The 10,731-nt window shown below is 52.4% G+C and overlaps 2 protein-coding genes across 5 annotated transcripts in view; one reads left to right on the top strand and one right to left on the bottom strand.

Annotated features, from left to right (window-relative positions):
* Positions 1–2,443, top strand: part of Rnaseh2c (ribonuclease H2 subunit C) — a 42,364-nt gene extending 39,921 nt beyond the window's left edge. The window contains exons 2-5 of the mRNA XM_021214330.2: positions 1,402–1,624; positions 1,707–1,879; positions 1,955–2,074; positions 2,329–2,443. Of these exons, the coding sequence (XP_021069989.1) occupies positions 1,453–1,624; positions 1,707–1,879; positions 1,955–2,074; positions 2,329–2,355 (492 nt within the window). The 5' untranslated portion in view covers positions 1,402–1,452 and the 3' untranslated portion in view covers positions 2,356–2,443. The remainder of the gene's footprint in view (positions 1–1,401; positions 1,625–1,706; positions 1,880–1,954; positions 2,075–2,328) is intronic.
* Positions 2,444–2,519: 76 nt separating this feature from the next.
* Positions 2,520–10,376, bottom strand: Kat5 (lysine acetyltransferase 5). 4 transcript variants are annotated; one of them, XM_021186888.1, is made up of 14 exons: positions 10,300–10,376; positions 10,134–10,200; positions 9,744–9,812; positions 9,517–9,653; positions 9,075–9,230; positions 8,911–8,985; positions 8,534–8,608; positions 7,996–8,244; positions 7,831–7,920; positions 5,070–5,210; positions 4,899–4,992; positions 3,340–3,499; positions 3,164–3,245; positions 2,520–3,073 (listed from the first exon to the last, which is right to left on the bottom strand). In XM_021186888.1, the coding sequence occupies exons 1-14, from the start codon at positions 10,309–10,311 to the stop codon at positions 2,939–2,941; spliced, it is 1,542 nt and encodes a 513-aa protein (XP_021042547.1). In that variant the 5' UTR covers positions 10,312–10,376; the 3' UTR covers positions 2,520–2,938. The 4 variants fall into 4 exon arrangements, with proteins under 4 accessions (XP_021042547.1, XP_021042563.1, XP_021042538.1 ...); XM_021186904.1 differs by lacking the exon at positions 9,075–9,230; XM_021186879.2 differs by having other exon boundaries at positions 10,134–10,376.
* Positions 10,377–10,731: the final 355 nt, after the last annotated feature.

Here is a 10,731-nt window from a genome sequence, read left to right on the forward strand (position 1 = left end):
GTGAGCTGGTGGGGCATGTGCAGTGTGAGCTGGTGGGGCATGTGCAGAGAGCTGGTGGGTTATGTGCCGTGTGAGCTGGTGGGGCATGTGCAGTGAGCTTGTGGGGCATGTGCAGATTGAGCTGGTAGAAAAATACAGCACAGCTGGAAGTATTGCTTGGAGACCAACTTTGAAACATTATTTGCTGGAATCTCCAAGTATTTTGTTTTGTTTTGTTTGAGACAGGGTTTCTCTGTGTAGCCCTGGCTTTCCTGGAACTCACTCTGTAGACCAGGCTGGCCTTGAACTCAGAAATCCACCTGCCTCTGCCTCCCGAGCGCTGGGATTAAAGGTGTGTGCCACCATGCCTGGCAGGAATCTCCAAGTCTTAAGGCATGGAGACAGGCCAGGGGCAGGGTGTTTCCCTTGAGGTTTGAGCCGCTAGGCCCTGCCCTCAAGACTTATCTAATCATTATGTCCAGCCCCACTGAAAATTAACCAGACCCTGCCTTAAAGAAAAAAAACAAGCGGGCAGTGGTGGCGCACGCCTTTAATCCCAGCGCTCGGGAGGCATAGGCAGGTGGATTTCTGAGTTCGAGGCCAGCATGGTCTACAGAGTGAGCTCCAGGACAGCCAGGACTACACAAAGAAACCTTGTCTCAAACAAACAAACAGACAGACAGACAGACAGACAGACAGACAAGAAAAAACAAAACAACAAAACCCACCCAAGATGAAGCCACAAGTTGCATCAGTCCCTGAGCTGCCCCAACATCAGGTCACAAAATCCCTCCATTCTCGGAGCACTCTGGATAGCTCTGCCCCACCTCCAAAAACCCTCTGCCTCAGTTCTTTGCTGCTTCTCTTGTGAGCAGAGACAGCCACCCTCCCTCCTGTCTCTTTTCCAATAACTCTCTCCTGTGAGGTTTGTTGTAGGATGTGATTTTGTGGTATTTTTGGCTCCCAGCTGCCAGGATATCTTTCTCCTCAGAGCTGTAACATTTACACTGGTTTTAGAGTCAAGTCAGGGGTCGGGTGTTCATTCTTTGGCCCTTTTTCCCTACAGGATGGTAGTTCTAGAGCACGTGCTTGATATGTCCAAGGCCCTGATCCTCATCACCACCAAAAATAGTTTATCAGACAACCTGTTTAAATAGGAATCCGTCTTCTAGGAATCCGTTTAGTTTGTTATTGTTGTTGTTGTTGTTTGTTTGCTTTCAAACAACAAAAACCATAAAAATATTAGGGCTGGGTGGGCACGGTGGCGCAAGCTAAACCCCAGCACTGGGGAAATGGAGGCACAAGAATGAGATCATACATAAAGACTTGAGCACAGGAAGGCGTGTACTCACAGAGAACAACCAGAGAAAAGACTACGATTCCCATAAGGCTCTGCATCTAGTGTGCTCGGTCTCCCGACAGGCCCTGCGTTCCTCACCCGCCAGCTTTTGCCTGAACCTACAAACATCTGAGATGAAGAACCCGGAGGAAGCGGCGGACGGGAAGCAGCGTATTCACCTGCGCCCTGGCTCGCTGCGTGGCGCCGCACCGGCTAAGCTGCACCTCCTGCCCTGCGATGTTCTGGTCAGCCGGCCCGCCCCGGTGGATCGCTTCTTCACGCCCGCCGTCCGCCACGATGCAGACGGTGAGTCCGAGCAGGCCCCGCGGCACGGGTACTTTCTCCCGTGGCCCGGCCGGCCTGATGGCTTTGCATGTCTCTCCTGCAGGGCTACAGGTGTCCTTTCGCGGTCGCGGCCTGCGGGGCGAGGAGGTAGCTGTGCCGCCAGGGTTTGCGGGATTCGTGATGGTGACGGAGGAGAAGGGAGAGGGGCTGATAGGGAAGCTGAACTTCTCAGGGGACGCGGAGGACAAAGCGGATGAGGCGCTGGAGCGGGACTTCGTGAGCAGAGGGAGATGGTAGGTTTGGGGTGAGGGCAGTAGCTGCTGTCTCGATTCTGAACCCAGCCTTTTCCAGGATCGCCTTATTGGGGCCACCGGCAGCTTCAGCCATTTCACCTTGTGGGGTCTGGAAACGGTCCCGGGTCCAGATGCCAAAGTGCATAGGGCCCTAGGTTGGCCCAGCCTCGCAGCAGCGGTACGTATACTCAGGAGCCCCTTTCCCCTCAGGCTTGGTCAGTCCTCCTACCCGGTTTGACTCATCTCTCTAGTGATTTGGGGGCTTTAGTGCAATAAACACCACGGGAATCATGGCTACAGAGGTCCAGACTATGGAGTGGTGGGAGGCATTCCCCACTTTTCTCTTAGAAGGGGCTGTCACCCTGAGCAGCTGGGTCCCCACCCAACTGCTGTGTATTATAAGTCACAAAGTAGAAGTGACTCCTGTTGCAGATTCACGCCCAGGTCCCTGAGGACTGAGAACCAGATCATGAGAATGACAGTCACAGATCCCTTCTCACCACTTTGGAGCGACTGTTTTTATCCCAATAAATGAGATCTTCACAATGCCTGAGTCTGTGGGCACCTTAGCACCATGAAGCTGGCATTGCATGGTACCCAGTCTGGTAAGAACTCCTGATAGCTCTGCCTATATAAACAATTTATTTCTGGGGGCAAGAGGGGCCAGAACTTTGCAACCAGCGCCCACCCCACCCTCCAGTTCCTCCTTTATAAAAGAAATTTTTACAATCACCGGTCCTGTACAGAATGCTCCCCACCCATCTAAATGTACACAGCTGCCTGGATCCCTCCAGTCCACGTGTTCAGAGCACCTGGGCCAATAAGCCAGCTGTCCTCGGAGTTGGCCTAGACCTGAGCTTGCCTTGGCACTGGCCACTAGTGGCCCCTCCTAGGCCTCCTCTCCTTTTGGGTCTGTCCTTTGGCCTGTCTCCCTGTGCGTGCCTCTTCGAAGCTCAAATGGGACAAGACAGGGTGCCAGCCATGGTTTGACCAGCTCTCGTGGTTCAGCTGGCTCTCATGGTGTTGCAATGGGTAGCGTGTGTCACCACTTTCCTCTCTTGCTCCAGTCTTTGGGAGTGAAGTGCAGACACTTGGAGTCAATCCGAAGGAGCCGCTTCAGCATAGCCCGCTCATGCCCATCCACGATGTCTTCAGACAGAGTTAGGATATACTGGCCCTGATCAAGAGATAGAGCCAGCTCATGTCAGCTCCAGCTCAGAGCCTGCATCCCACATTCCTCACCTATCCCCTGAGCATGCCTCCTAACCTTGTAGTAATTGATGAGATTGAGATATTGCAGTGTGGAGATGACATCTTCTTTCTTGATACTAGTGATTTCACTGATCTCACTGTGGGGGTGGAAGTGTGGGAAAGTTAAGTCCCCAGAAACCCCAGGGACAGACAGGCCATGCCACAACCCCCCAGGCGGGCATTTGGGCTCACTTGATGGTGATCTGTGGCCTCTCCCCGCTCTCCGACTTCAGCCCCATCAGGATCTCCAAGATGGTTTGGGACCAGTAACTTCGGTAGGATAGGAGGCCAAGGTCTGACAGGGGTTTCTCAGGAGTTCCTGTTTTCCCTTCTACTTTCGAGAGTTCATAGCCTAAAGTAATAGAGCACAAATAGGCAGGGTAAGCGTCACATGTACACAGCAGCTTACAAGGAAGGAGAGACTTTGGAGCTGGGCTGCCTGCCTCTCACCCTCGGGGTGGACCAGCAGCTCCCTGCCTGCATCTAGGGGGCCAAAGGCATCTAGCAAAGCAGCTCCGGTTGGGTACTGTCAGCCAGTGCAGGCCGACGGGATGGGTCACTGCCCTGCCAGCCTGTGCTGGGTGCATGGCAGTAGTGAGGGAACCCTTTGTGGTCTGAGGACACGGGAACTTTTTCAATGTCCCCAGTTTAAGTACCGGTGATCCTGGGAATGTCAGCTGCTCTCAGCAGAACGGCCTGGGTGGTTAAGGACATAATAGGAAAGGACAGGGGGCTCCTCAGAGCCAGGTACCTGACCCTTGGTGGCCCTTTCTCTTACTTGTGTTGACCACTAGGCACTGCCAGACAGTCCCTGAGACCATTAGGCCCCAAAGAGCTGATAGCTCTTTATCTAGTCAGGGCCCTGGGATGTCCCCGTTAGTTTGGAGACATCCTTCCTTCCCCTCAGCTCTACTGGCCTCATGATGATCCGAGCACTCTCTGCTCCTGGCTGAATCTCTATTGGTAGTCTCACCCTCTTTGCTAAAGCACTCTTGGACAAGAGGAGAGGGAGAGGCTGGTGTTGGGGAAGAGAGCTGACAGTCCCACAAGTCCACTGGAAGCCATATTTGCCTCTAGTTAGGAACCGTGTTCAATGATTGCCTCCCTACCCTTTTATCAATCTATTGGCATTTGTGTGTCCTACTAGGCAAAAGCAGACACATCTTCATGGTTTGCCTTTGAGTTTCCTTTCACCTGCTCTAATCAGGAAGTTACTCCAAACAGATCATGACTTCCAACCAAAAAAGCTAAAGCGTTTTTCCTGACTCTTGGGTCAGAGAAGGGCTAAATGAATGGGTTGGGGATGGATTTCAGAGTTAGGAGTCCGTGTCCTTAAAAGAGGCCAAGGCCCGCTTCGGTTCTCAAAGACTAGCCTTACAAAGAAGCAGGATAAAATTCTGTCTTTTAGTGGTTGTATGCCTTTTTAAATACCTACTGCCTGCAAGGCTCAGGCACAACCAGTGGTCCTTGACCAAACTTTTAGGATGCACATCAAAGATGAACATGAGGAGCTACCCAAGCTGCTCAGAGCTCCAGATTGGAAAAGTTGTATGGCTCACAGGCCTTTAGCCAAAGAGAAGTGGATGCTGGATGCTCCAGGAGACAGGGCAGTCAACTGAGGAAAGGACCTTGGTAGAGTCTCCTTTATTTCTGGCAGCTCTCCTGGTGACTGGTTTGTCTGCAAAGGACAGATGAGGGTACACCCACACAGTCTTAGCCTGCCAGCTCCTGGTCAGGCAGCACATACTCACTGAACTCAATAAGCAGCTTGCCGTAGCCCCGGCGCTGATAGGGAGGCAGAGTCAAGATGCAGGCCACATTGTAATCTTCTGTGGATTCTTTCTCCTGGAGTAAGAGTAGGTAGATTTTAAAGAATGCCAGGCTCAGGGCAAGGCTGAGGGACAGCCTGGATGGGTGCTGACCTTGGAGAAGTAGCCTACGATGTGGAAGCCTTTGCAGTCATACTCCGTCATTACATAGAAGAGGAAAGGGTCTGTGTCATAGTACAGTGTTTTGTGGTCCAGGAAACACTTGGCCAGAAGACACAGGTTTTGTGAGTAGCTCTGTAAAAGAAAAGACCTGCCAGTCAACCCTCTGGGGTTCTGCTGAGTTAACCTGTCCTATGCCACGGGTGCCTGCAGATGTGCCCGTACACAACATGCACACCCAAGTCAGGAACCTCAGGGGAGTCCGTTCTCCTTCCACTATGGGTTCTACAGACTGAACTCAGGTGGCCAGGCTTGTGTGACAAGCACTGCTACCCACTGAGCAATCTCAAGGGCTCTGAGGAGCATTCTTTGTTGTTCCAGTTGAGAGGGTCGAGCTTCCCTCCCAGGACCCTGGCCCACCCCACCAGTCAGATTATCACCACTGCTTAGATCAGCATTACTTCTTCAGTCACCAGAAACCTACATACTGATATCCAACTGCCTGCCCCCAGGGTGAGCTCTAAAGCTTACACATACTCAGCAAAGCCTGCCCTGGACCTACACTGCCTTCTGTTCAACTTAACAATAGTCAACATTTACAAGCCAGGAATGGTAGTATATACCTATAACCTCAGCACTTAGAAGGCAGAGGTAGATACAAGTTTGAAATCAGTCAGCTAGGGGCACACAGTGAGTTTTTTTTTTTTTTTAAGTTTCCAAATGGACTCAGCCTTAGGAGAGAAGTTCTACCCATGTGGCTGTTCTTCGAGTGTCAGACCCCAAATGCCCTAGCCACAGTGATCCTTCCTGAGAACTGGTCTGCTATTCTCCAGTGGAGAGTTAAGGAACTGCCAGCCTCAGGGATTTTCCCTACAGTACTCTGGACTGGCTCCCTTATCACACATGGCTTCTAGAGGAATTTCAGACAGCTTTGCCACTGCTGGTCATCTACCCAAACACCACACTTAATGCAGATTGACATGGAATTTTGTATCTTCTTGGAGAAGAAGTTCCTCTTCAAGGTGAGCTCCCAAACCAATCCAGGTATCTGCCTCTCTCCCTCCGTACCCTGGAGGCCTTAAAAAGTGTATTATCTCAAGGACCTCCACACCTGTCACCTAGAGAAACCCAAACCTGCTCTTTCCCACTCATCTTGTTCCTGTCACCCGACCTTTGACCTTCTTCCCTCATCACCTCTTCTTTTCCATTTTCTTTTTTGCATGTACTTCCTGGTACATCAGTGCCTGCATGTCTAAATCCAACTGCTTAGAACTATCTAAGTGCCGAGCGTGGTGGCGCACACCTTTAATCCCAGCACTCTGGAGGCAGAGGCAGGCGGATTTCTGAGTTCGAGGCCAGCCTGGAACTACAAAGTGAGTTCCAGGCCAGCCAGGGCTACACAGAGAAACCCTGTCTCCAAAAACACAAAAAACAAAAAACAAACAAAAAAAAACTATCTAAGTATGTTCTCTTCGATATCTCCAGGCTCACAGGTTAACCTGCAAACTATTTCAAAGCAGATCTGACTGTATTAGCTCTGGCTGGCCTGGAACTCCCTATACACCAGCAGAGACCTGCCTGCTTCTGCTTCCTGAATGCTGGGAAAAAAGGATGTACCAGCACACACAACCAAAGATACTATTTTTAACTTGTTTTTTTGTTTGTTTTTTTGAGACAGGGTTTCTCTGTATCGCCTTGGCTCTCCTGGAACTCACTTTGTAGACCAGGCTGGCCTCGCTCAGAAATCCGCAAATCCACCTGCCTCTGCCTCTTAAGTGCTGGGATTAAAGGTGTCCACCACCATGCCCGGCTCAAAGATCCTGTTTTTAACCTTTTTTGTTGTTGTTGTTTTTGTTTTTGCTTTTTTTGAGACAGGGTTTTTCTCTATATAGCTCTGGCTATCCTGGAACTCACTCTGTAGACCAGGCTGGCCTCGCTCAGAAATCCGCAAATCCACCTGCCTCTGCCTCTTAAGTGCTGGGATTAAAGGTGTCCACCACCATGCCCGGCTCAAAGATCCTGTTTTTAACCTTTTTTGTTGTTGTTGTTTTTGTTTTTGCTTTTTTTGAGACAGGGTTTTTCTCTATATAGCTCTGGCTATCCTGGAACTCACTTTGTAGACCAAGCTAGCCTCAAACTCAGAAATTCACCTGCCTCTGCCTCCCAAGTGCTGGGATTAAAGGAGTGCGCCACCACCGCCCGGCTTAACTTGGTTTTGAGAAAGGATCTTACTATGCAGTTCAGACTGGCCTTGAATGTCAACTCCTCTAGCACCAGCTTCCTGGATGCTGTGATTATAAATGTACAATGCTGGGCCAAACTGTTCTTTAACTGCCTCTAATTTTTATTTAACCTTTGCTGCCTTTTTTTTTGTTTTGGTCCCAAGATAGTTCTTTCTTACTTTATAGCTCAGGCTGGCTTGCAACTCATTACAGCCCTGACTAATCTTGAACTCAGGAGTTTTCTGAGCACTGGGATTATAGGTATACACACCGCCAAGCTATGATGACAGCTTCCTGTGAACCCTGCTGACCCACCCTCTGTTACTGGGATCTGAGTAGCTGTCATGTCTGCTCTGCTGTGACAGTGACCTCTCAGAAAAGAGAATTTCTCTAAATCCCAGTGTTCTGTACATCTGCTCTGTATCAGGAATTCAATAAAAACAGTGAACTGATCATAGCCAGAGTGGTCAACTGTTCTGAGCAGGAAATGGTTGTTCATATGACTTAACCCCAGCCATGCCCAAGCCACTAACCTTGTTTTTCCGTCCATCAATCTCAAAAAAGGAGATGGTGCCCTTGCGGTAAATTTCATTGCCTGGAGGGTGCCGAAGATCACATTTGGTCTAAGGACAAAAGGAGGATCAGGTGGGGACTGGTGAGGGCACACTGAATAGGCAGCCTCCCAAGACCCCTCATACCAAGTGGCGTTGCAGACACTTGAGGCTACGGCCATATTTGAGGCAAAATTCGCACAAGTAGAGGACAGGTAGCGTGGTAAGCTCTTGTGGGTACGGGGAGAAGTACCACGGCTTGAGGCGGTGCCGGCCAAGCTCAATACACTCAATGTTCTTCATCCGGGTGACAATGTCGTCGTGGCTCCGGTCAGACACCAGACTGCCAGTCATGCGTGGTGCTGACGGTATTCCATCTGAGCTGTCCTGAGAATCCTGCCCAAGGCAAATGGAAGATACTAGATGATAGCAGTTAAGTAGACCGTGGCTCACAACACTGCCATTGGTTCCTTCCTGTAAGTCTGACATTGGCTAAGGCCCATAACCTCCACTTCCAAATTAAACCGAGGTCAGAAATTGGTAGTAGATTAAAAAACAGCCCAATGGTTCATCTGCTTGGCCCCCAACCACCACCCTCCCTGCCTAACGCCTCACCAAGTGAATGCCATGCCCAAGCCCGCTCCCCTTTCCCGGCTTCCTTCTTCCTCTGCTCCTCAAGACCCACCTCATCAGTGCCCAAGCAATTAGATTTCCGCTTCCGTCCAGGCTGGGCTGCCACTGCCCTGCGGGCTGATCCATTCTGTGGACAAGAAAGAAGAGAAAGGGTGACCGTGAGATGATCCTGGAGGAGGATGCTAGACAGCAAGGAAGAAGAGGGGGAAGACCAGACAGGCTATTGGGATGGCTCAGTGGTTAAGAGCCCTGATCTTCAAAGGACATGGGTTCTTTTCCCAGGACACAGAGTGGCTCACAACCATCTCTAACTCCAGTTTCAGTGGCTCCAATGCCCTCTTCTGGCCACCTGCACCAGGCATGCAAGTAGAACACATGGATGACACAGACGAAACATTCAGACACATGAAAAAAGGACTGGAGACTCACCTGAGGGAAAACCGAGGCTGGGGCTGTCTCGCTGGGCACTGGGGTTGCTGGTGAAACCACCTCCACCTTCCGTTTCTGCAGAGAGAAACCAGGAAAGGTGGGTCAGAAGGTAGAGAAGGTGGGACCTGAGAAGAAAGCAAGGTCCCTGGAATTGCTGAGGGTACCGTTGAGCGGTGGTTGGGTTGCAGGCAGGAGCTGGAGGAGAGCGGCTGGTCAGGCTCGCCACCTGGGATGGCCTCCCGCTCCTTGGGCAGGTTGAAGCGGAGTGTGATCTGGACCGGGATTGGCAAGGTCTTCCCGCTGGCCTGGGCGGAGGCCGGCTGCAGAGATAGGTCCAGGGTCTTCCTCTGGGGTGGGGATGGTGGTGGGATGGCGAAGGGGAGGATGGGCCCCTCAGCATGGAGTGATCGAATCCCACCCTCTGCCTTCCCTAAAGCAAGGCAGTACTGGACTCTGGAAGCTACGCCTGCAACCTGGTGCCCATCCTTTGCAAGCTGAAGCCATGGCAGAAGAATGCTGCCTCCTGCCCATTCAGGTACCCCTGAGGCCAAGAGATGCAAGAAGGAAGAGGCAGGAGAGAAAAGATGAAATGGGGGACCTACTCACCACCTCTCTTTCGGGAGAGCCGGGGCGGGACCCAGGAAGTCCGTTCTTGGTAGGTGTCTTGGCCTCTTTCTTGGGAAACTGGATCTTCTTTAAGTCCAGCCGCTCGTGAGTCACCCATTCATCCAGACGTTTGTTGACTGCAGCAGTGAAAACGGCTCAGGAGGGAATGCCAGAGGCTGCCCTCAACCCTGTCCAGCAACCCCACTCCATCCAGGCCCAGGACTCACAGTCAATGTAATGGACATAGAAGAGCTTCCGGCCACTGATGTCCTTCACGCTCAGGATCTCAGCCAGGGCTATGGGAACAACACAGACAGGGGGTCTTAGCCAAGGCAGGTCGGGAGACTCCACCCTTCGACCTGAATCCCACCTCCAGGCTGGAGGCCGATGTCCCAGCACTCAGAAGGGCTGGTTCAAGACCCCTTTAGTCACCAAGTGACACCTCTCTCCAAGCCCCGCCCGGATCATCTCCGTACGCCCAAAAAGCCACGCCCCTCCTCCCGCGTGTCTGCGACCGCCCCGGGATTGCAGAAGCCCCTCCCCCTCCCGTGCGATCGTTGACTCCCTCCCGCCCCTCGCCCTCAGGTTCCTTGGACCCGCCCCCCGACGTCACTCACGCCACTCATCTTCGTTGTCCTGGTTGCGCCGCAGCACGGGCAGGCGGCAGCCCTCGATTATCTCCCCCTGGGGAGACAGCGCGGCGCCAGGGTCGGCTACTGGGGGGCCTCGGGCTCTACCCACCTCCCCTGGCTCCCTCCGCCCCGCCCCGGGCACCGGACTCACCACCTCCGCCATCTTCCCTCCCTCCACTGCCACTTCCGGCCCCTCTGGGAGACGTCACTTCCGGAGCTGAGTGCGCTATAGGCCCGAGCCCCTTGAAGCTGTTTGAGAGGGAAACACTTGAGAATCAGTGCTAGCTGCTTGGTAGTAAAAAGCCGGCCCGTTCGGGGAATGGAAGGGCAGGGCGTTGTAGGCCTGAGGCCAAGCTCTAGATGGAATCCCCGCTACTCGCACGGCGATTGGAGGAACGCCGAGTCTGTCACGTGACGCCCACCGGGTGCGACACCGGTCACTCAGATCAAGTGTTTAGGCTTTGTCTGGAGACAGTGTTCTGGCGAGCTTCTTAGTGCCAGTGTGAGGTGTCACCCTGAGTAAGAAGCTAAGGAGTGCCGGGCGTTGGTGGCGCATGCCTTTAATCCCAGCACTTGGGAGGCA

Source organism: Mus pahari, chromosome 1 (genome assembly GCF_900095145.1).
Source record: "Mus pahari chromosome 1, PAHARI_EIJ_v1.1, whole genome shotgun sequence".
Lineage (NCBI taxonomy): Eukaryota > Metazoa > Chordata > Mammalia > Rodentia > Muridae > Mus > Mus pahari.